General features: G+C 41.6%; 1 protein-coding gene across 1 annotated transcript in view; it reads left to right on the plus strand.

Moving 5' to 3' along the window:
- Window positions 1-25,586, plus strand: part of Chd2 (chromodomain helicase DNA binding protein 2) — a 140,550-nt gene that overhangs the window by 95,413 nt on the left and 19,551 nt on the right. The window contains exons 27-35 of the mRNA XM_052713815.1: window positions 3,228-3,269; window positions 5,226-5,365; window positions 14,119-14,257; window positions 14,390-14,540; window positions 15,587-15,709; window positions 16,835-16,963; window positions 18,249-18,389; window positions 21,374-21,508; window positions 23,339-23,517. Of these exons, the coding sequence (XP_052569775.1) occupies window positions 3,228-3,269; window positions 5,226-5,365; window positions 14,119-14,257; window positions 14,390-14,540; window positions 15,587-15,709; window positions 16,835-16,963; window positions 18,249-18,389; window positions 21,374-21,508; window positions 23,339-23,517 (1,179 nt within the window). The remainder of the gene's footprint in view (window positions 1-3,227; window positions 3,270-5,225; window positions 5,366-14,118; window positions 14,258-14,389; window positions 14,541-15,586; window positions 15,710-16,834; window positions 16,964-18,248; window positions 18,390-21,373; window positions 21,509-23,338; window positions 23,518-25,586) is intronic.

The raw sequence follows: 25,586 nt of genomic DNA on the forward strand, positions 1-25,586 counted from the left end.
TCTCTCCAGTGCCTGCTGTGCTCAGTCGGCAGGCTGCAGTATTCCATTCTAACTGCCCTGTCTCCATTGCCGTCTTTGGGGGTTTGTTGTTGTTGTTTTTAGTTATTGGTGGTTTCCATGGAAATTTCAAGTGGCATCTGGATGCATAGCAGCTTATGTCAGTGGTTTGTGAACCTCTTGACTGCAGTTACTCCCCTTCCTCCTTCCATGCTGCTGGCCCACAGTCCTCACACACTGGAAGCCCATCGACACAGCTGTATAAATCAGTTCTGTGTCAGTGCTGAGGAATTTTGGTGAAGAGATCAACCCAGAGTACTTGCTAACTTATTTCTTCATGTGAATGAGCTACTGAGTAAATGCCCTCGATTCCTGCCTGAAGGGTTCTCATTTCGTGGTTTCTTTTAGGGTGTGTCTGCTAAGGATGAATTCTCTGTTTTTCAGTTTCTGGCAGTATCTTAATTTCTTTTTGCTTATCAAGTCTTCATTCTTTTTTATTGTTGTTTGTTTTGTTTTCAAGTTTATTGATTTTTTTTTTCTCCTGATCCTCTACTGATCCCTCCAATTTCAGTTTTTGTACTTTTCAACTCTAGAAATTGTTTGTCTCCTTTTTAAATTTTTCTATGTGTTCCTTTTCCTTCCCTCTCTTAGAATCAAACCCAAGGCTGCATGCATGCTGGGCAAGTGCTCCACTCGAACTGCCTCCCCGTTCTCTAATTTATATTTCTACCGATCGTCTCTTATTAGGTGACTCTTTCTTTCTTTAGGTATAACTTGCCCGTGTCCGTGTGCATGTTTACAGTAGCAGATTGTTGTCTTCTGAGTCCAGGTTCCAGACTTCTTCAAGTACTTTTCTGGTTGGCCTTTGTCTTCTTTCTTTGTGCACTGTACTTGCTTCCTCAGGTGCCATAATTTTGTTTTTGTTTGAAAGCCAGATGGTTGGTTGGTTGTTTTTTGAGACAGGGTTTCTCTGTGCAGTCCTGGCTGTCCTGGAACTCCCTCTGTAGACCAGGCTGGCCTTGAACTCACAGAGATCCACCTGCCTCTGTCTCTTGAGTGTTGGGGTTAAAGGCATGCGCCACCACCACCTTGTAAAAAGCAGATGTTGTAAGTAATGTAATATGGAACTCTGGACCTCAGTTTCCCTCACTAGCCAGTTGGATGCTGTTTGTTCACTGACTTCCCCCAAGTCTGTGTTTTCTGTCATGTCCTTCGAAGTCTCTGCTGCTTTAGCAGAGTGATTAGCAAATGACAGGCAGATCTCAGTTGTTCCAGCTAGCAAGTCTACTGACCACTTTGAGGAGCTTGGTATGGATCTTGTGTAGTGCTCTGGGAGTCTGTTCACAACTACGCCCTGACCTAGAGGATCTGCACATACAGAACTGAAGTTAGGACCATCCCACATCTTCCCTTTGCATTTCTGCAGACCTGCAAATGTGTGGTCTTTTTGATTCCTAGGAGTATGTCAGAGCCTTTCAGGATATTCTGTGGGCATCTTATTTCTAGTTGTTTTTAATTTTTGACCAGTGTCGTATTATCTCCAAGGGATGTGCCCCAGGCCACTGGTGTGTTAAACCTTTGCATTATGATTATTACCAGTGACCTGTGGACATGAGTGTCCATAAAGAGTTCCAGTTCCTATTAAAAAGACAGACCAGGAGACGGCCCAACAGTGGGCAGCACTGACTGCTCTTGCAGAGGACCCACATTCGATTCCCAGCGCCCACATGACAGCTTACAACCGTCTATAACTCCAGTTCCAGGGCATCTGACTCCTTCTTCTGGCCTCCCTGGACACCAAGCACTCACATGGCACACAGACATTTATGCAGCCAAAATACCCATATACATAATACTAATAATTAGTAACAAAAATAAATAATTAAAGAAAAGAATAAAAAAGTCAAACCTGAGAACCGCACTTTGGGGATGTGTAGTCAAGTTAGTATTCTTTCTGGTCCCCTGAGATGCCTCAGCCCTGCCCTCCTCTGGTGGCTGCTGTGCAAGGATTTCTCAGGAAGGAATTGGAAATAAAGCTAATTGTGATGACAGAAAACTCTTTGCTCTACTGAGACTAAGTCATTTACCTCAACAGATGCTTCAGATGGCTGCAGACTAATGCCTAATTATTAGGTTTTCCTTAGAGTCGATTTGGGCAGTTTTTATTGATGGATTTGTTATTTTTATGGAGGAACAACAAATGACTTTATTTTTGGATAACCTTATTGTGCCATTGAAGATTATTTTCATGTTTTCAGTGCTGAGGTTGAACCCAGGTCCTGGTATATGCTAGGCAAGAGCTGCCTTCCATCATCCTTATTATTTTTACATGTCAAAGCCTACTATTTCAGCTAGGAAAGATTTCATTTTCTATTAAGGAGAAATGTAGGGTCAAGGGATAACCCTCAGGTTCACTTTCCTATCTAACACTTCATTAAGTTTTATATGCAAATTCGTTCTTTCATATTGTTGCTTAGCTGTTCTCATATTTAGTGCCATTGTTAGATCTTTTCCATCCTTTTTTCCCAGTGTCTTTCCTTACACTGTTCCATTACCAGTTTTCATAGTAACTGGGCATATTACAGTGAGGCTTTGATGTGCTGTGACATCTTGCTTTTTATTGATAGTGTTGGTAGTTAGCTTGCAATGGTGAGGGGAAATGGGGAATGATCAGCATGACTAAAGGTAGAGACTGTGGAAAGATAAGATTGCGGCTTTGGTTGGAGACAAGGGTGGGCAACAGTTTTGTATAAGTTTTCAATTATACATGTGTTTACATATGTTTGTATTGTATATGTAGTTCTGCTTAGTTTAGAAAATTGTGGCAGTCGTAGAAATCTTACAGCTGTATCATAATCATAAAATAATGAAAAATATTGTGATTTAGAACTCAGCATGGAATTAATGGACTGAATTGGCCACTGAGTAACGATGTAGAGTTTTATCATAGTAGAGCTGATGTGCGCCTCTTCCTTCTAAAAAGGACATGCCAGTGCGGTCGCAGTTCCGGTCCGATCTGTCACTGAGAGTAAACTTAGTGTCTACCTTGAATAGTGCTTGAGTGCTGACAGTTGACTGGTTCAGAAGCACTCAGTCGTCACTTATGAGACGTAGGGATTGTGTCAGTCTCCTGACAGTCGGTGTGCCTCGCACTTCCTGACAGGATAGTGTGGCATTTGTATAGTTAATACTTGTGGTTTTTTAATTCATTTTGTTGATCATATTCTTAGGTTCATCAAGGCTTATAAGAAGTTTGGTCTCCCTCTTGAAAGGTAAGACCAATAATAGATCTGTTCTTCTTTTTACTTTTCCTATATAGCAGCAGGCTTTTTTTCCCCCCCTTTTTTTTTTTTTTGGTGAGGGGAGGTAATACTTTCTATTTAATACTAATGCTGGGAGCAGTTTTTCCACCTAGGGGGAGTCACTGTTAAGAGATTACTGTATCGGGTGCATGTCCTGTTTTGGAAAGGTGGCTGTAGACTGACCATTCAGAAGTTTTGTCTGAATGAGGGGGATGAGGCACATGCATGCAGATTGCATGGTCAAGAGTGGTCCCGGAGGGATGCTCATAGGGCTCCATTCAACAATGCAGGTAGTTAGTTCTTTGATTTAGGAGCGTGGGAGGAAAACGTGATTTTTGTGATTTCATGATCTAGTGATGTCATGAAGATAATATAAAGAGCTGTGTTATCTTGGCAGTACTACAGAAAGTGTCAGTTACTGCTGCTCAGAGTACACATTTAGAGATTGGGTTTTTAACAGAAGTGTCTGCATATTTCAAATAGTTTAATATCTTGCTTTTTACACAATCGTCACATATCTTTCAAATAAGAGCACTGGTTTAAAGGACATGTCAGATGCCTGTCTCTTAGAAACTTCTGGATCTGGTGGAAATCCCAAGTGTGTGCTTTGGTTTTGTCTTTCCATTGGGAGAGGAAGGAGAGATACAGTAGTCCATTAACAGTCAATACAGCATGTAGTTTTCCTGCCTTGCCCACAGTCAGGACAAATCTCTATCACCTGCCAGTCCCACAGCCGCTCAGACCCAACCAAGTAAACACAGAGACCTATATTGCTTACAAACTATGATCGTGGCAGGCTTCTTGCTAACTGTTCTTATAGCTTAAATTAATCCATTTCCATTAATCTATACCTTGCCACATGGCTCGTGGCTTACTGGCATCTTCACATGCTGTTTGTCATCGTGGCGGCTGGCAGTGTCTCTCTGACTCAGCCTTCCACTTCCCAGCTTTATTCTCCTCCTTGTCCCGCCTATACTTCCTGCCTGGCCACTGGCCAATCAGTGATTTATTTATTGACCAATCAGCAACACACTTGACGTACAGACCATCCCACAGCAATAGCATCTCTCTGGGACTGTTTGAGCATCCAGATGCAAAACTTTCATCTTTGAAGAAGTTAGTGTAAAACCCACTGGATGTGGGCAAGTGGGTCTGTTAGCCTTTAGACAGCCTGATTTTGATCAGTGGATTCCTGCGCTTGGTTTGCCATAGAGGTGAACTGAATAATGGAGAAATAATTATCCTGTGCTTCTAGGAGGACTGCAGTGGCTAGCACAGGAGAAAAGAAAGGTACACGGAAAGGCAAATACTGTGTGTACTCTTTAGGCACCTCGCATGCTGAGAGTTGCAGACAGCTCATTTGTAGAGAAGAGCACAGTCAGACTCTTTTCTCTCTGATGTTAAGGGGGAATATCCCAAGGCAATTCTTTTGTTGTTATTTGAGAGAAGGTTTCTCTGTGTAGCCCTGGCTGTGCTGGAACTCACTCTGTAGACCAGGCTGGACTCGAACTCAGAGATCCACCAGCTTCTGCCTCCCCAGTGCTGTGATTAAAGGTATGAGCCATCACTGCCCGGCTCTTTTTTTTTTTTTTTTTAAGATTTATTTATTTACTATGTATACAGTGTTCTGCCTGCATGCCAGAAGAGGGCATCAGACTCCACTGTAGATGGTTGTGAGCCACCATGGGCTGCTGGGAATTGAACTCAGGACCTCTGGAAGAGCAGCCAGTGCCCTTGACCTCTGAGCCATCTCTCCTGCCCCAAGGCACTTCTTGGTGATGAATGTGCCTTAGTTATTGCACAGCGTTCTCGTTGACCTTGGACTCACTCATACAGGAAGCATCTTCCAAGAGCAAGCACTTAGGAGCCATAGCAGTATTATGCAATAGAAAGTGGCACAGTGTCTTGATCTTTGTCCTTTTTCAGGCTAGAGTGCATAGCACGTGATGCCGAGCTAGTGGATAAGTCTGTGGCAGACCTGAAACGCCTGGGGGAACTGATTCATAATAGCTGTGTGTCAGCAATGCAGGAATATGAAGAACAGCTGAAAGAAAATGCCAGTGAAGGTAAGTCAGTCAGCAAGTCTAGTTCCGGGATTCTTCCGTATCTGGTACTCACGGACTGGAATTTCTGTTACGTACGGGTTTTTAAAAACTGTACTTATAGCCCACACGTACCTAGTACTTGCAGTTATGGATTTTGAGTTGCCTTTCTGTGAGCTCAGTGTCGTAAGATCCCATGTATCTACTCTCAGATGAAGTGACTTGGTGAATGTATGATGTGATAAACAAGATGAGAGGTTTCTTTTTGATGCTGCTGTGAAAAGATTAAACTCGGCTGAATGATACAAAGAGATTATGGGCCAGAGTAGAGCAGACGCCTGCATATTTTAGCTCTGAAGGGTTATAGACCTTAAACACTATGAGATGTAGGTTGTTATGTTATGGCAATTGTAAGATATTTAGAGAATTGGACAAATCATATAAACATTTTGGTTATCTAGAGATTTTCATGGCACTAGAGTTTGCTGTAATTGGGCTGGACATAATTTCTTTCCTCTTAGAAACCAGAAAAGGGACTGGGTGGTGGTAGCACACGCCTTTAGTTCCAGCTCTCAGGAGGCAGAGGCAGGTGGATCTTTCTGAGTTTGGGGCCAGCCTGGTCTACAGAGTGTGTTCCAGGACGGCCAGAGTTAAACAGAGAAACCCTGTCTCAAAAAACTGAAACAACAAACAAAAAAAACAGAAAAGGAGTTTTGCCCGATGCATAAATTCCTTTTCTGTTGCTGTGACAAAGCACCATGATCGAAATCAACTTACAAATGGATTTATTTGGGTTTATGGTTGCAGAGGGTTATGGTGGGGAAGCACGGCAGCGTATAGTGTAGCATGTAGTAGGGAAGTAGGTAGGCATGGCGGCTGGAGCAGGAAGTGGAGAGCACATATCCTCAAATGAAGGCCTGAAGCAGAGAAAGCAAACTGGAAATCAAAATTTCAAAGTCCACCCCCAGTGACATATTCTCCCAGCAAGGCTATGCCAACTAAACCTCCCCAAACAGTGGCATCAACTGGAGACTGAGTTCAAATACCCTAGACTGTGGCAACATTTCTCATTCAAACCACCACATTATACTCCCTTTCCCCGACAGCCTTGTTGCCATATTATAATGAAAATGTTTCAGTCCAACTTCAAAAGTCCCCATAGTCTGTCACAGTCTCAACACTATTTAAAGGACAGGAGCAGAAGATAGCCAGCCGAATTCTTGCCAAAATACCACCCAGATGGCCTGGAGTTCACTTTCTGGTATTGTTCCCCTCTGAAACCTTTTGAGTTTGGCCTCCATAGTCCACATTGCTTGCAGCACTGTCTTCCAGGCTCATATTAGAATGGCAAATTAATTTCTGCTCATGGTGTTCAGTTGTTTGAAAGTCTTCCCTAGTCCTTGAAACACCAACATGGTCCGGTTCTTCACAGTAGCAGCCCACATGCTGCTACCAATTTCTGTCCAAGTTAGCTTCCCTGCTGCATGATAAAACACTGACCAAAAACCTGTTGGGAGGAATGGGTTTATCATCAGTCAGGGAAATCAGGGAAGCAACTCAAGCAGGAGCAGAGGCAGGAGCCATGGCGGAACACTGTTTACTGGCTTCCTCAGCCTCCTTTCGTATATAACTCAGTATAGCTGGAGAGCTTCTCTCCAGCTTCCACCAAACCCCAGCAGTCCCGTAGCCCACTTATAAAATAGACACACAGACTTTTATATTATTTAAACTGTTTGACCTAATGGCTCAGGCTTCTAGCTATCTAGTTCTTACATCTTAAATTAACCCATTTCTATAAATCTATACCTTGCCACATGGCTCGTGGCTTACCAGTATCTTACATGTTGGTACTCATGACGGCAGCTGGCAGTGTCTCCTCTGACTCAGCCTTCCTGTTCCCAGAATTCTCCTCTCTCCTCGTCCCGCCTATACTTCCTGCCTGGCTACTGGCCAATCAGCATTTTATTTATACAGAGCAATATCCACAGCACTTCTCTTTTTCTTCTTTTTTTCAAAAAGGAAGGTTTTAACTTTCACATAGTAAAATTACAGATAACAAAACAATTATTAAGCAAGAATTACAGTTATAATATCTAGTCTATTTATAATATCTAGTCTATTTGTATTTGGCAAAATTAAAGAAGATATCCTATCTGTCCTTTATTTGTGAGTCTAAGGTTTCATATCTAACTTATCTTTTATCATAACAAAGGAAAATTATAACTATCTAGTCTTCAACTACATCAAAGACCTCAGAAAGATTTGATAATACCTGAGAAGTGGGAGAAGGATGCAAGCAACTCTCGGGAGTCTTGCAAGAGTAGACAGAAACAGCTGGAACCCTGGACAATCATTCAAAGTTCCTCCGTAAAGTTGGGGCATCTGTCTTCAGTCCACAGGCCTAGAGTCTTTCAGTCACTTTTCTCTGTGTCCTGTAGAATGTCTGGCAGTTTCCTCTGCAAAGTAGGAACCTGAAGGACCATTTTGCCAAGCAAAGTTCAGTGGTCACCTTCCTATGGGTCCTGAATGTCCAGTTGATCAAGCAGTCCAGACAAGAACAATTTCTTGCTCAAATGGCTATTTTTGCCAAGAAGAAGATAAACTCCATATAGAGTGTCTTTGATGTCCATTCTCCTCTCTGAAGCAAATCGGTGCTTCCAGGAGCAGAGATGTCTCACTGTTCAGAAAGTCTAAATTTTTAAAACATTTTAAATGCCATAGTCTGTAGATCTTTGAAGTGTTTGAAGATTACCTATCTATCTGAAATATATCTATGTATACCTAGAAAACTTAACATGCTACAAGTTTGACTATCATAGAAGACTAATTATTAATCTGTATTTTTTAATTATCCATTACAGTCTAAATGAGTTACATAAACATAATACCTCAAACGAGAGTAGAAATATATATACAGTATAACAAAATTAACTTTGAAATCTGTATCAATAAACTAAAATCCATAGCAATGTAAAACATTTCAAACAAGTTGTTGTTCATTAAAAGTAGGTTCAGCGCCGGGCGGTGGTGGCGCACGCCTTTAATCCCAGCACTCGGGAGGCAGAGCCAGGCGGATCTCTGTGAGTTCGAGGCCAGCCTGGTCTCCAAAGTGAGTTCCAGGAAAGGCACAAAGCTACACAGAGAAACCCTGTCTCGAAAAACCAAAAAAAAAAAAAAAAAAAAAAGTAGGTTCAGCGATCTATCCTTTTATCCTATCATATCTATATCATATCCCCTTTTCTTCTTTAGAAAGAGATTGCATTTATAATCAACCTGATTTAAATAAAAATATTGATTTTTCTCTGCCCCACACCAGAGGGCTCTTCTGATATGGGACAAAAGAATCTCTCAACCTTTTTCCTTTTAGCAGTATGTTTGGGTTTAGAGAAAGAGTGAGCCAATTCCATCTCCAAAGCCAGCTTGGTTTATAATTGAATTGGAACCACAACTTTTCTAGATTGAAAGAGATATAGATGTTAGGCAGTGAGATTTTACCCTGTGTAGATTGGTACCAGTAGATTCTTTTCTTTCTGTTGTAGACATCTGGATATCCAAGACCTTATGATTTCTGGAAGATGGGTATTTCCATTATCCTGGAAAGACAAAAACAGAACTTTACCCCATTTTTTTAAAATTATTATTTAAACTATTTGGCCTAATGGCTCAGGCTTCTAGTTATCTAGTTCTTACATCTTAAATTAACCCATTTCTATAAATCTATACCTTGCCACATGGCTCGTGGCTTACCAGTATCTCACATGTTGGTACTCATGACGGCAGTTGGCAGCGTCTCCTCACTCAGCCTTCCTGTTCCCAGAATTCTCTTCTCTGCTTGTCCTGTCTATACTTCCTGCCTGGCTACTGGCCAGTCAGCATTTTATTTATACAGAGCGATATCCATAGCAACCCAGGAACCACCTGCCCAGGGCTGACACCTTCCAGAGTGGGCTGGGCCCTCACATATCAATCACTAATCCAGAAAATGCCTTAGAGACAGGCCTGCAGGCCAGTCTGGTGGAGGTAACCCCACTTGATGTTCCCTCTTCCCAGGTGACTAGCATGTATCATGGCTAAAATAAACCAGCATACCAGTCTTTGGAAGAACAAACAGTGGTTTGTAACTAGAGCTCTAAAGTGGTCACTCAGAGTTGGTAACACAGTAGGATGGTTATGAGTTATGTCTAGAGAGGTTATTGAGAGCAGAGCACTAAAGCGGTCACTCTCAGAAATGCAGTGTCCTCATGGGCCTTGTCTATGTGCCACTTTCCCCATTCTCTTCCTCTTTGCTCTGCTCTGTAGCACTACCCTTTGATGGCTCGGTAGTGGGGAGTTCAGGCTCAGGAGTCAGCTAGTTGCCTGGGAATCTGATTCTGCTTTTTCTTAATTATAATACTCTCAGGCAAGTTATATACCCTCTTAGTAACCAGAAGGTTGGATGATTAATAATTCCATACATTACAGTGGTTACAGTGTTAGCTGTTCTCAGTAAGTAAAGAAACAAGTATTTACTCTGAATCTTGCTTTTAAGGGTATTTTAGAAATTAGCAAAATTTAAAAACATTTCAGATATAGTGAAACCATATCTTTAACATTTTAGTTTTTTTTCTTTTTGTAAAGGAATGTGATAGTTTGAATGATTTGAATAGTGACTTGAATATGTGCTTTTATAACATTCAAAAAAACTAGAAATAACTTTTAAGTTCATAAGTTTATTTTATTTCTTTCTTTATTTTATTTTATTATATTTATTTATTTATTTATTTATTTGACACAGGGTTTCTCTGTGTAGCTTTGCACCTTTCCTGGAACTTAATGTGTAGCCCAGGCTGGCCTTGAACTCACAGAGATCCACTTGCCTCTGCTTCCTGAGTGCTGGGACTAAAGGTGTGCGCCACCACCCAGCTTATTTTTTATCTGTCTATCTATCTATCTATCTATCTATCTATCTATCTATCTATCTATCTATCTATCTATAATCAGTCAATCTATATATTTATTTATTTTTTTGTTTGTTTTTTGTTTTTTTGTGTTTTTTTGTTTTGTTTTTCGAGACAGGGTTTCTCTGTGTAGCTTTGCGCCTTTCCTGGAACTCGCTTTGAAGACCAGGCTGGCCTCGAACTCACAGAGATCTGCCTGCCTCTGCCTCCCGAGTGCTGGGATTAAAGGCGTGTGCCACCACCGCCCCTATTTATTTATTTTGAGGTAGGGTCTCATGTAGTCCAGGCTGCCCAGGCACTCACTATGTAGCTAAAGTTGGCCCTTCCTCTAGCTTTTAGCTGGGGTTTCAGGAGTATACCACCATACCTGGTTTTACTCAGTGCTGGAGATCTGAGCTAGGGTTTCAAGCACAGTACCAGCTGAGAGATTAAAAATAATTATTAAGAAATAACAGCTATTACGGTTTCATATTTTAAAAATGTTTTAAATTTATTCATTCACGACACAAGTTCAAGTAAGTGTATAATGTACTTGGTCATTTTTACTCCTCCTCACCCTGTCTCATCCCCTCCCACTCCTGTTGAACCCTTCTGAACTAGCTCCCCTTGTACATCCAAGGTTATTTTATGACTCACTGAGCTTAATTAGGATTGTTTATGAATTTAGGTCAGGGATTCTTTAGTGGAACATCAGCATTATCATTGGCTATACCACTGAAAAAAACAATTCCTCTTCTCCAACAACCATTAACTGCCAATAGCACCTTCAGGAGGGTGGGATGAGTCATAGGAGCCCCTCTCCTGTCTGTGATGGAAGTTGATGGTCCTCTCATGCAGGTAACCACTCAGCCTGTTCTTCAGCTCTTAACATTCTTTTTGCCCCCGCTTCCGCTGTGTTCCAGAGCCTTGGAAGGGTGATCAGGGTGTCCTGTAAGGCTGCTTGACCAGTTAGGAGTCTCTGCTTTAAGCAGTGCTCACTGCAAACAGTGCTCTGAGTAGCACTAACATATGGGTAAAATGTAAAAGTTTGGGGCTGGAGAGATGGCTCAGCGGTTAAGAGTACTGGCTGCTCTTCCAGAGGTCCTGAGTTCAATTCCCAGTAACCACATGGTGGCTCACAACCATCCATAGTGAGATCTGGTGCCCTCTTCTGGCCTGCAAGCATTCATGTAGGCAGAACACTGTATACATAATAAATATTTAAAAAAAAAAAAAGTTTGAAGGCAGAGTGACACTGTCCAGTAAGACAACAGTAGTAGAGTCTCTGCACGGGCCTATGACTGCCCCAGCCATGGGCATTGACCAGGTTTATAGGAGGAGCATGAATTCCTTCCTGGAGGTTTCAGATTCAGTCAGAAAGCAATTGTGCAACTCCTTAGCACTCTGTGCTTGGTACCAGTGGCTGTTTTCATTTTTTAAACACAATTCAAAGGGAGTATAACATGCATCTGTGCATTGTTCTGTTTGGTTCTGTTTTCTTCCAGTTTCCATTTTGGAGATTTCCTCCCTTATTAGAGCTCCATGTCCTCTTTTTCTCTTATATATGTTCCTGTTCCGGTTGTGCCTTATTGCTTCTTCCTGACATTAACTTCCTTCCCCTGAATTTCTGTTGCCTGTAGACTGTATCTAGCATATTTTGAGGCCAGGCTGACATTTCCATTTCCAGTGTAAATTATTGATTCTGTTCTTAACATAATTATGCTCCTGTTTTATCCCACATCATATACATGCATTTCCAAATATCAATATTGTGTGTGTGTGTGTGTGTGTGTGTGTGTGTGTTTTGAGTCAGGGTCTCTCTATGTAGCCCTGGTGGTCTTGAATTTATCGAGGCCAGTCTGCCTCTCTCTTCTGAGTGATGAGATTAAAGGTGTGCACCACCATGTGTGGCCCTCAATATTAACCTTATCTCTGAGAAGACTTGCATTTGTTTATCTTTTTGTCTTTAGAATACATGTCACTAATAGTTTATTTGAAGCTGTTCTTTTCTGTGTGTGATTGTGTCATCAACTGAATTCAGACTTTCTTTTCATATAGTTTTGATTTTTAGGGATCACCGTTCTCATTTTGGTTGAACTAACTTCCCGCCTGCTTTCCTTCCCTGCCTCTCGTGACAGGGTTTTGCTGTGTAGCCCGGCTTGTCTGGTATTTGCTCAGGCTGCCGTCAGAGTCCGGGCAGTCCTCTTACCCGGCCTCCCCAGGGCTGCTATTGCAACGGCACCATGCCTGACGTAGTGCTGTTATTCTGTAGTGATGTGAAATACTGACATGAGAAGGATTCCAAGTCTAAACTATGAGCAGGAATCACGTAGAGGAGGATCCTGCTTCGTTGTCGTTTATCTCTGTGTTTGCTTCCTTCCTCTTAGGCACTGTTGTGTTAATTCTGAATTCATTCTCTTGCTTGTTTAGAAAAATCTAAACAAGTGTGTACTTCTGTCCGCATACAGAAGAGAATGTAGTTCCTGACGTGTCCGTTCCTGATGTGTCCTGCACAGCATGCATGTAGACATGGTCTTCTTTCACACTTCATCTTCTCTGTCCCTTAGTTCTAAGTATTTGAGTTATTCTCAGTCTTTTGCCATCATCAATAAAGTTACAAGAAAAAATGTGCTCTGCTAAATAGTCTACTTTATATCTCTGTCAGGATTTTTAAGATTGATTTTTAAAAGTGGGATTGTAGGGCCCTGAGGTAAATGTCTGGGCATTTGTTCTGGTATCACTAGATTATCCTGTGTTGGTCTGGAACTACCAGTGGATGGTTGGTAGTACCTGTTGGCAAGCTTCACAAACAGAATGGGGTGTTAACTGTTTGTGTTGTGTGTTTCTTTGTTTGTGAGACGGGTTGTCTCTCTGAAGACCAAGCTGCCATGAAACTCACTGTGTACACCAGGCTGTCCTAGAACTCACTCTGTAGACTAGGCCGTCCTGGAATTCAGAGATCCACCAGCTTCTGCCTGCTGAGTGCTGAGATTAAAGACCCATGCCACCACACCTGGCAAACATTTGGATTTTTGCTAGCCTTGATAGGCAAGAAAGAGGATCTCACTTTTCTTTTAGTGAATGAGATTGTATCTTTTAAAATAGATGTTTTTGTGTTGTTTTATGTAAACTGTCGATACTCATTTTTCTCCTGAGAACCATCTTTGTTCTTACAAAAAAGTGGCATCTTGATGATCTTGAAGTTTTCAGCTTAGGCTCTGGTTGGAGTGGTTTTATTTCACTCGTAGATGAGTTATGGTCTCCAGTGCAGTTTGGAGTCACTATCTCCTGTTACCCATGACTGTCAGTCTTTAGTATTTCAATGGGCTAGCTTTTGCAAGAGCTCACACTTTTCCAGAAAGTAGTAACTGAAGATAAATAGGAATCATCTAAAGCACTTATTTTCAGCTTTTCTAAAATTTTAACATTAATATGCCTTTCGAATCTTCTGTTAATTAGCTTTCATAAAGAAATATAAGCAGGAAAATTACAGGTACAAATATCAATACATATTTTAAGATTAGAAATGTTAAATACTGCTTAAAATTTATTTTATAAACATTAGTTGAGTCTGGGTGGTGGTGGTGCTTGCCTTTAATCCCAGCACTCAGGAGGCAGAGGCAGGCAGATCTCTGTGAGTCCAAGGCCAGCATGGTTGCACAGAGAAAACCTATCTTGAAAAAACAAAGCAATAATAAAATAAAACAAAACAAAACCCAACAAATAATTAGTTGAGAATAATTTCTCTTATAAGTTCTGTTGTTGATCTAATAATACGCTGGAGGTTGTATGGAGAGGGACTAAGTCCGAGTTTGGTAGTAGAGAGCCTTTCCACTTAAGGAATGTAACGTTTGTATTTAGGAAAAGGACCAGGCAAGAGAAGAGGCCCAACCATCAAGATCTCTGGGGTTCAGGTTAATGTGAAGTCCATTATCCAACATGAAGAAGAGTTTGAGATGCTGCATAAATCTATCCCTGTGGACCCCGAGGAAAAAAAAAAGTGAGTGTCTTTACCGTGTACCCGCATGGCTGGCTGGACATAGAATGAGGTTAGAGCTGTGTGTGGTTGGGCAGCTTCTTCAGCATGTTGGGAAGGCCCCATTTCTCAGGCCCTTGGTTTTGAACCCTGTAGATACTGCTTGAGCTGCCGAGTCAAAGCGGCACATTTCGATGTGGAGTGGGGTGTGGAGGATGATTCTCGTCTGTTGCTTGGGATCTATGAACATGGCTATGGAAACTGGGAGCTAATTAAGACAGACCCAGAGCTAAAACTCACTGATAAAGTAAGTAACTGCCGTGCTGGACATTTCGAGATTTGTTGTGTAATATTTCTGTATAACTTACCTTTAACTTTTCTTTAATTCTTTTCAAGAGGGGGATTTCTTTATCTTTGGGAAGTTACCATCTTTAGTGGACTGTGGCATATTTCATAGATGATGATAAAAGGAAAGATGACAACCAGAGGAAATTACATAGGAGAAATCTTAAAATTCTGATATTTACTGCAGGCCAAATCTCATTACAGCAAATACCAGGTCAGTTTTTTGGGACTGAAAGCATTCCTGGGCCTTCCTTGTTGGCACATTATTTAACATTTTTTCTCCAGTTCTGTACACAGAGAACAAGTGTCAGCTTGGTATTTTTTGTAATGAAATTGAACTTTCATTGTACTTCTCCCACAAAATTGAGCCTCCCACCTATCTCTTTCAAGTAGCAAGGCTGTGCTTGGAGCTGTAAGCAAGGGCCGACTGGATCCACTCCATGTTGTGGTCCTCTCAGGGCTTTGTCCTGGCACATTAAACACTGCTCATCCCATCTGGGGTTAGGAGGGTGACAGCACCCTGTACAGAAGCACTGAGAGCAAATCCAGTCTGGCCGGAGAGGTCCAGCTGTGGTAGACAACAGATCATCTCCTGGCATAGCTCAGTGCTCCGGCAATGCTCTAAGAAGCATTTTCAATCTAAAACGAAGCTTTAACCTAGCTCCAGGGAGTCCCTGCTCCTGGAAGGAGGAAATCCACGACGGCTGGGATGCTCTAGCAGATGAAGCCACAAGCCCCCTACCTGAGTTGTTCTACCCTGTTAACAGCACAGGTAGGAGCCAGTGGGAGAGCTGGATTTCTCCATCCCATTTTGTAAACCAGAGTGGCTCATGAGGGATTTTCAGTGACTGGGAGCCATGGACATGAGAATAGGATCTGAGGCTTTAATCTGTGTTTCGGGTGGTTGGGAGGGAAAGGACTGTGCTACGTTCTGTGTTCTCTGTTTATTTGGATCCACTAACCAGGCTGTGGGTGGTGGCGGGTGCTTCTCTTCCTTTCCTGTTGAAGATTCTACCGGTGGAGACAGATAAAAAGCCTCAGGGGAAGCAGCTGCAGACCCGGGTGGACTACTTGCTGAAGCTGCTCAGGAAGGGTCTGGAGAAGAAGGGCACTGTGACCAGTGGGGAGGAGGTGAGTGAGTGTACTGCCAACTGGCGTTCCCCCAGGGGAGCCTGGGACTCTGCAGAGCTGACGGGGAAGAGATGTCCTTTCTGGGTACTGCACAGCATCCTGCCCTCTCGTGGGCAGACACGGCTCTGAGGTTGCTAAGAACAAAGGCTCATTTGATAACTGAACTCAGTATCTCGGCACCTGTCTTACAGTTCCGCTCAGGTATTGCAGCAGAGTGTTCTGCATCTCTTTGGATGGCCCTTGCTCTTTCCTGATCTTGTCCTCAGCTGGGGACACAGTTCCCATATTTTGGCATCTGACTAGGCTGCTGTGATAATGGATTCCAGGAGTAGACAGCTGGATTCCACACTTAATTTCACAAATTGGACAGGAGTAGACAGCTGGATTCCACACTTAATTTCACAAATTGGACTTCTGTTTTGATTGTAGTTGGCTCATGAAAAATACCAAGTTGCTAATGAATTCTCTTCTTTAATTCCCCGTGATAACGAGTCGGGGAAGACAGAATCTAAGTATGTTTGTACCTTGTGTGGGCATGTTGCTTACATGCTCCTTAGCTGTGTTGTGTACACATGTATGTATCCACAAATAGAACTTACATGAATAAAATCACCATACTTCCATTTGTTCTACACAGTGGTGTTTTAAGTACATTGTACCACTCTGTAGATATTATGGTGAGAATATAATTATGATGTATTAAGTTCTAGATTGGCAAGTAAGATCATGCTTATATTGTTTATTTGAGTGAATAGATAAACAATATTTTAACCTTTTTCTTAGTTTTTAGATACCTAATTTTTAAGAGTTAATTTTGTCACCTTCAATGTTAATTATATTTTTGTACATAGAATGTCTTAACCTTTTCTGGGGGTGTTACCTGTAGGGTGAGTTCCAAAAATGAAATCAATATTTTCAAGGAATGCAGACATTTAAAGCAGTGTAGGTCAGGTAGAGCTTAGTAGGTGGTTTTGTCCAGTTTTATTTTCTTTCAGGTAGAATTACCTGCACCTTTGTGTTACTAAATTATCTTGTTTGGACTATGAATCAGCTGGCCAGAATATTTCTTGGTCATGCTGTTGGGTTGGGGGTGATTTGTAGTTTTATCATATTTTTATTTTCTAGACCAAACTAAAGAAGCGGAAGCCTCGAGTAAAGAAGGAAAATAAAGCCCCCAGGCTGAAGGATGAGCATGGGCTTGAACTGTCATCTCCGAGACACTCAGACAACCAGTCTGAAGAGGGGGAAGTGAAGGTATGGGACTGCATGAAGTCATGTGATGTATTTGTTTACAGAGAGAATAGATAAAATACCATAGAATATGTTTCTCTTCACCTAATCTGTCAGAAGAATATAGTTGTGTCTTAATCACTGTTCTGTTGCTGTGAAGAGACACCACGACTAAGGCAACTTATAAAAGAAAACATTTAATTTGGGGTTGGCTTACAGTTTCAGAGGCTTAGTCCATTATCATGGAATGGCAGCAGGTAGTAGGCGTGGTTCTGGAGAAGTGGCTGTGAGCTACATCCTGTTCCACAAAGCTGAGAGGGAGAGAGGGAGTGAGTGAGTGAGGGAGGGAGGGAGGGAGAGAGGGAGAGAGAAGAGAGAGAGGAGAGAAGAGAAAGACACTGAGCCTGGGCCTGGTATGGACTTTTGAAACTTCAAAGCCACCCCCAGTGGCACACTTTCTCCAACAAGGCCACACCTCCTAATCCTTATATTCTTATCTGAGGTTCCATTCAAACATAGTAGCCTATGTGGGCCATTCTTACTCAAATCATCACATAATGGCTCATCCTAAGTGAGCAACTATAAATTCCTACATAACTGAAGTAAACCATACAAACCATGATAAATGGCAATTAGTAATTATTTCATTTTAGAGAATGAAAGAGATTGGTAGAGACTGGTTAACCAGGGGACTTAAGACTTGCATAATGTAGTTCAGTTAATTGGAAGTTCTCTTGAGGTTGGGCTTGGCCATTGGCTTGCCAATTTGTAATCTAGTCTGAAGAAAGTGGAAGTACAGTGTTTTTCAGTGAGTGACAACTCCGTAAGATTTTATTCTGTTGTTCTGAATGTAATTCTTTGATGATGGCTCCAGGAGGGCCCCCAGGGGTATAAGGGACTAACATAGCTGTGAATGCTTGTTCTCAAATTCACATACTAACAGCTTCTTCAGTTACTAGCTATCCGTGAACAGCTTTAGTCCTCAATTTTTTGTTTGTGAAGTGGGGGCAGTAATACTATTGTTTTAGGGTAGGGGTAGTTCTGAGGATCTAATTCTGGGCCTCATGCACAATAGGCAAGTGCTTTTCTATTGGACCAAACTCCATCCGGTCAATGCCTTAAAGAGTAGCTTAGAGAATTAGATCAGAGGATGTAATGGTGTCTGCCTGGACAAGTCTAACGGACTCAGAGTTCTGCAAGTGAGTGCTGGTAGGCTCTGATTGGATACAGTGATGAGCCCTTGGGCCATGGCTGCTCCCTTTAGAAACAAACGAAGAAGCAGAAAAGTGAAAAAGTTCATGTTTCCTAGGATGATGGCTTAGAAAAAAGTCCAACGAAGAAAAAGCAGAAGAAGAAAGAGAACAAGGAGAACAAAGAGAAACCAGTGAGTTCTCGGAAGGACAGAGAAGGAGACAAAGAGAGGAAGAAGTCCAAGGACAAGAAAGAGAAGGTACCCGACATACTTGTCTGGGAAGTTGTGTTTAAGTTTTAAATAACATGAGGTACAAGCCCTGGGATGACTGTCTTTGAGTATATCCAGGAAGGAAGGTTGGGGCTATGTAAGCAATCCCTGCACCCTCCTTATAGGAAAGGGGAGATGTGCAGACTGGAGCTTTCTAACGTAGAAGGCCTTGGTTTGATCCATCTTCACATATTTGGGAGGAGTATTTGGAATGAGACACAACAAATGAGAGGATTATGGGGGATAGGTTCTCAGATTATAATGTCAGAAGAATACAATTTACACACAAGGTTATTTGAAGAGTTGAGATTCAAACCAAATACCACATGTCATCAACAGCCACTGGAGTAGACTTGGCTAGGAAGCCTTCATGTTGGGAGTTTTGTGAAGTTCATTACAAACCATAGACTTAATACAGTTTAGTAACAGGCTTTGTGAGATGTGAAGAGATGGTTGTAGTCAGTCCTTACGCATTGCTCCAAGCAAGTCACAGCTAGAAGTCTGCCATCTATTGATGTCTTGAATTTTTTTTTTTAAATTTTTAAATTTTATGTGTATGGATGTTTTGCTTGCATGTATGTCTGTGTACCACATGTGTGCCTGGTGCCTAAAGAAGCCAGAAGAAGGCATTGGATCCCCAGACACTGGAGTTACAGGTGGTTGTGAGCTGCTGTGAGGGTTCTGGGACTGGAAGTAAGGTCCTTAAAAGGAGCAGCCAGTGTTCATAACTCATGGGTCACCTCTGCAGCCCTTGACATCTTAACTTCTTGGGACTTTTGTAAATTTCCCCATGGAATATGAGTATAAATATAAAAATACTGGCTAGGCAGTGGTGGCCCACACTTTTAATCCCAATACTTGGGAGGCAGAGGCAGGCAGATCTCTGTGAGTTCAAGGCCAGACTGATCTACAAATTGAGTTCCAGGACAGTCAGGTAGGGCTTCTCTTTTCAAGACAGCCCTGTCTTGAAAAAACAAACCACCACCACCACCACCACCACCACCAACAACAACAAAATATATATAAAATACTGGTCAGCTTAGACCATTGGATAACCTCTTCTCTCCACACAACAATATATTGTAAACTACCTTACCACCAAAGAACATGTGTTAAGGTCATTTTTAATAGATAAGGCAGATTGTTTTTGGCTATAGTATAGTGGAAACCATTTAAGTTTTATACTAAAATTACTTTCCAGTTTTTAATGTTAGAAACTCTACTAAGGGTGTTGGTGATGATTCAGTGGTTAAGACCTGGGTTCAGTTACCAGTCCTCACAACCATCTGTAACTCTAGTTCTTGGGGATCTCGTCCTCTTTTGTCCTCTGTGGACATTGCACACCTGTGGTACACATGAATTCAGCAAGGTACATCCACATAAATAAAAAAATAATAAGTCTTTGGAATAAAACAGAAACTGTATTGTGATAAATTCTTTTGCATTTGGATCAGAATGATGTTTCATTCTGGTTTTTTGGTTTGTTTCTCTTGTTTTATTTTCTTGTTTGTTTTCTTTTTGAGAAAGGGTTTCACTACACAACCCTGGTTGGCCTAGAACTCAAGAGAAATCATCCTGCCTCTGATTTCTCTGTCAAGATTAAAGGCATATGCCACCATTTGGCAGATTCACATTGTTTCATGTTTAGTTTGAGTGGCTTTTCCCCCTCCAGCTTAATGCATTTTGTATCTCATGAACACATTACGTATACTGCAGATACCCTCCTGATCGGATTACTCTCCCTGTTTCTCTCCTCATAACTGCTACTATGTAGTTGATGTGACACCATGCTACCTGTGCTTTTTATATTTTCATTTGATTTATTTATTTATTTAGTTAGTTTTTCAAGACAGGGTTTCTCTGTGTAGCCTTGACTGTCCTGGAACTCACTCTGTATACCAGGCTGGCCTTGAACTCACTAATTTTTATTTTTTTTAATTTTTTTATTTTTTTTGGTTTTTCGAGACAGGGTTTCTCTGTGTAGCTTTGCGCCTTTCCTGGATCTCGCGCCGTAGACCAGGCTGGCCTCGAACTCACAGAGATCCGCCTGCCTCTGCCTCCCAAGTGCTGGGATTAAAGGCGTGCGCCACCACCGCCCGGCTCCACTAATTTTTATTTTAAGAATATTTATTTTTATTTTATGTTCATGTGTGTACATCCGAGTGTATGTATGTGAATGGGAAGCAGGCAGGAGCCTGTGGAGGTGCCACACCCCTGGAACTGTAATTAAAGATGTTTGTGAGCTTCCATGTAGGTGCTGGGAACCAAACCAGGAACCTCTGTAAATGCAAGTGTTTTACCTTTTGTGCTTTTTCAAAAGCTTGTCTTTTCTCTGTATCGTAGAATTTTGGTCTCCGTGCCTGTTCCTCTTGACCTGCAGCATTGATAGTTATGCAGTTGGTACAGACTCCCAGATCAAAGGGTAGCTGTTAGGAGAGGTTGCTGCATTATGCCCTGGGGAGTTCTAGGTAGATCCTTAGTCCCTTCATGACATTTTTGTAAATTCTGTTGATAAACTTGAAGCTGCAGTTTAGTACCTTTAGAGACAGAAATAGGAAGAATTATAATCAGCTATTAATCTTGTAGGTTTGTGTATATTTGTGTATATATTGCTCTAGCAATGCACCATAGGTAAGAAGTCTGGATTGTAGAGCTGGAGAGATCCTTAGCTGTTAAGAGCTTGCTGCTCTTGCAGATGACCCAGGTTCAGTTCTCAGCACCCACACGGTGGTTTATTTACAATGTCTTATAACTCCAGTTCCTGGGGATCTGGCAACCTCTCATGGCCTCTGCAGATTCATGCACAGGTGTGGTACACATAAACTCATGCATGCCCACACATACATTCATAGGAACACCATTACCACTACCACCTCCACCACCACCAAATAAAACAAAGCCAAACAAAAGGAAATCTACCGAGATTTTAAGAGTGTAGAAATTACAAGGACTCTTTGTAACTCTTTTGAAAGGTTAAAGGTGGTGATGCCAAGTCTTCAAGTAAATCAAAGCGAGCTCAGGGTCCTGTCCACATTACAGCGGGAAGTGAACCTGTTCCCATTGGGGAGGATGAAGATGATGATCTGGACCAGGAAACCTTCAGCATTGTAAGTCTTGAAATAGAGGATGCTGATGCTTGGGCTGCCCTTCACCGGCACATCCACAGAGCTTTAGTTATTATAAACATTAATTGGTGTGTTGTTTTAGAAGTATATTGCTTATTTTTGCATACTGTATTTTGAACCAGATTAGTAGGATGTCTTGTATTCCTGTTTTTATGAGTATATGTGGGTCTTCATGAGTTTATATGAACCTTACCTGTACAGGAACCTGCAGAGTTTAGATGGGTTCTCAGAGGCATTTGGGAAGTAGAAATGTGCTGGATGGGAGACAAAACATTTAGAGACCCCATCTCAAAGAAGAATTTCCTTATTCTTCTTTAGTCTATTGTTTATAGAGAAAATAGTATCAGTGACTAAGCTGAATAATAATAGGGCAGACAGATAACTACCTGGATCATGTTGGTGCCCTTATGATAGGGTATGGAGGAGAAACAGTGGATAAGGTGGAGGTCTGGTAAGAGGGGATCTGACCTAGTCTGGAAGGCCTGAGGAGTGGTGTTTGCATTGGGTTCCGAAGGAAGAGTCAAAGGTAGTGGGAGAAGGGGGCGACTATGCCAAGGTGGCAGGAGCACTCTGTGGCGAGAGTGAGGGGTTGAAACATGCCGGCTGACCAGGAGAAGGCCTTGGCTAACGTTTGAAGTGGTGAAGTTCTGGAGCATACCTGCTGCCATGCTGTGGAGCTAAGAGCTGGACCCCGAAATACAGTTGTTTCCTCATGGAAGGATGGGAAGGTGCTGCTGTCCTTTCTGAGTTCCACAACTCTCTATTCTCTTTCCAAACTCCCACAAGTCACGACTCACTTCAATTCTTTCAGGCTAAAGAAGAAGCTGTCTTCTTTGAAATGAGAGAGTATTGACCCAGTTCTGTGAGGTCTTTGACCTCTCTCTGTATACTCTAAAACATACTTGCTTATATTTTTTTTCTTTGTAGTTAAGTCAGTTTTCTTAAGTTCTTTTATTTTCTGTGAGAATTATGTTTTATATGAAGTTCACTTAGGTACTAGAAAGATAGCAATAAATGAGTGAATTGAATAAATGAATAAATTCATCATTTCTCTGTTTTTCCTTTAGCCTGTTGCTTATAAACAAAGTAATACCTGCTGCTTCTGTGGAACTCTTTCCCTTGTTTTATGTTATTGGGTTTTGAACCAAGGTCTTCCTCATATTAGCCACATATGTGGCTAAGTATGGTGGCACATGTTTGTAGCCCCACCACTGTGGAAACAGAGGCAGGAATATTACCAATTCAAGGCCAGTTTAAGGCTATGAAGCAGGTTCCAGATGAGCTGGAGCTACATAGTAATTTATCTTTTCTGTAGAAATCATTTATGCATTTTTTTTATTTTCACAGTCATTTGTAAGTATTTTCCAATTCATAGTGTTTTTTATTTCATTTTAAAAATTGAAGTTAAACACTGAAAAATGTCCATGAGTTTCTAGCTGAGGAAATTACCAGAGGATAGTGTTTTTGTTTTTTCATTATTAAGAAACTTGGTGATCATGGTTTTCAGGTTAAGCATATAATACTGTTTTACATTTGATCTTCTTAGTGGCCACAGCCCTCTTGCAGATGAGGAAACAGAACATTCAGAGAGGCTAAGTCAGGTATCAAAGGTCCTCACATAATCCCAAATATGGTGACGGCACTTGTACCTCAGAATTTCTACGTATCTGCACTTGTCCCATTCCACTGGTGTTACCCACTCCTATAGTGACACGTAGCATGAGGGGTGTGTGTTTTCTTGAATCTTGACTGTGGATATGATAATTGAACTCTTTCTGCAATGGCTCATGTTACTGTGTTGGACTGTTCCAGTGTAAAGAGAGGATGAGGCCTGTGAAAAAGGCACTGAAACAGTTGGACAAACCTGACAAGGGACTCAATGTGCAAGAACAGCTGGAACACACCAGGAACTGCCTGCTTAAAATTGGAGACCGCATAGCCGAGTGCCTTAAAGCTTATTCAGACCAGGAGCACATCAAATTGTGGAGGAGGTAACCCACCCTGGCCCTGAATCTCTCCAGTTTCATTTGACAGTGTGTGGATGTGCTGTGTTTTTTAAAATAGAGAGCATAGTCACTTAATTTATTGTTGACAAACATACCTGTAGGCTTCAACTTCTTTTTCATGAAATAAGCCATTTTGTTAAGATGTGGCAAGATTATGCCATTAATATAATTTATAAGAAGGAAATGATGATGATGATGATGATGATGATGATGATAATAATAATAATAAAATTTCTGGCTTATTCTCAGAATATTTGCTTTAAACCCATAAGACATAGAAACTAGATAATACTTTACTCATCTCAGGTTAGTATTTACATATTATATCTACTACATACTATTATATCTACTATAACCATTATTATATCTATTATAAGAAATTGGTTGGTTCCATACTGTCTTAGTTACTGCTTATATTACTGTGTTGCAACACCATGGCCACAAGCAACTTGAGGAGGATTTTATTTCAGCTTGTGACACTCAGGTCACATTTCATTGCTGGGGGAAGTCAAGGCAAGAACTAAGCAGGGCAGGAACCTGGAGACCTGAACTGAAGCAGAGGCCATGGAGGGGTACTGCTGACTGGCTTGCTCCTCATGCTTGCTCAGCCTGCTTTCTTCTAGAACCCAGGACCACTGGCCCAGGAGTGCCACTTCCTACAGTGGGCTGGGCCCTTTCATATATCAGTTATCTATCAAGAAAATGTATGGGGGCTAGAGAGATGGCTCAGCGGTTAAGAGCACTGACTGCTCTTCCAGAGGACCCGGGTTCAGTTCCCAGGGCCTACATGTCAATTACAACTGTCTGTAACTCCAGTTCCTGGGGACCCAGCACCCTCACACAGATATACATGCAGGCAAAATACCAGTGCACATAAATAAATAAATGATTTAAAACAATGTATGACAGTCTTGCCCACAGGCCGATCTCGTGAGCACCTTTTCTCAACTGATGTTCTCTTTCCCACGCTGACATAAAAACTAGCCAGTGCAGGTACCAACACACGAAGTGAACAAAGGTTAAAAGCACAGGAACTTGGCTTCTCCATTTTCCTCTCCTTTAGTTAAAGAACTCTGTAGTAATTTAGATTAATATAAGAGATTAATATAAGACATTATGGCTTATATATATGTATTAATTTATAAACAGGTTAAGTATCCCTTTATCAAACATGCTTAGAATCAGAAGTGTTTTAGACTTTGAAATATTCATAGACATAAGTAATGACAAGTCTTGGGAGTGGTGATCAAATCTTACACAAGCCGGGCGGTGGTGGCGCACGCCTTTAATCCCAGCACTCGGGAGGCAGAGCCAGGCGGATCTCTGTGAGTTCGAGGCCAGCCTGGTCTCCAAAGCGAGTTCCAGGAAAGGCGCAAAGCTACACAGAGAAACCCTGTCTCGAAAAACCAAAAAAAAAAAAAAAAAAAGAAAATCTTACACAAAATTCACTTTTATTTCATGTATACTTAATATATATAGCCTATAGGTATCCCTGTATGATGCATTTATTGCATCTGCATTTTGACTGTGACCCATCATATGAGGGTAACTTACCTCTTGAGACATCCGTCTCGGGATTTTCAAAATAGGGACACTCCGTCTGTGTTCCCTTTAGATATTTTGAAGAAATGACAACTCTCTAAAGCAACTGTAACAAGTCAAGATGGTGGCACAGTTTTCTGATTGAGCAGGAGGATCAAAGACCTGTGTGGACTATAGATTGAGTTCAGGGCTAGACTGGCCAACCTAGTGAGACTGTCTTAAAATGAAAAGGAAAAAGGGAGCCGGGCGGTGGTGGCGCACACCTTTAATCCCAGCACTCGGGAGGCAGAGGCAGGCAGATCTCTGTGAGTTCCAGGCCAGCCTGGTCTACAGAGCAAGATCCAGGTCAGCCAGGAATGTTACACAGAGAAACCCTGCCTCAAAAATAAATAAATAAATAAATAAATAAATAAATAAAAAAAACAAAAGAGTTGTGGGTGGGGGGCTTGGGGATGTAGCTTTGTAGTTGAATATGTGCCCAGCATGTACAAAGCCCTGACTTCAGTTCCCAG

The sequence above is a fragment of the Peromyscus californicus genome, unplaced genomic scaffold, assembly GCF_007827085.1.
Source record: "Peromyscus californicus insignis strain IS unplaced genomic scaffold, ASM782708v3 Scaffold_4__1_contigs__length_199733344, whole genome shotgun sequence".
NCBI lineage: Eukaryota > Metazoa > Chordata > Mammalia > Rodentia > Cricetidae > Peromyscus > Peromyscus californicus.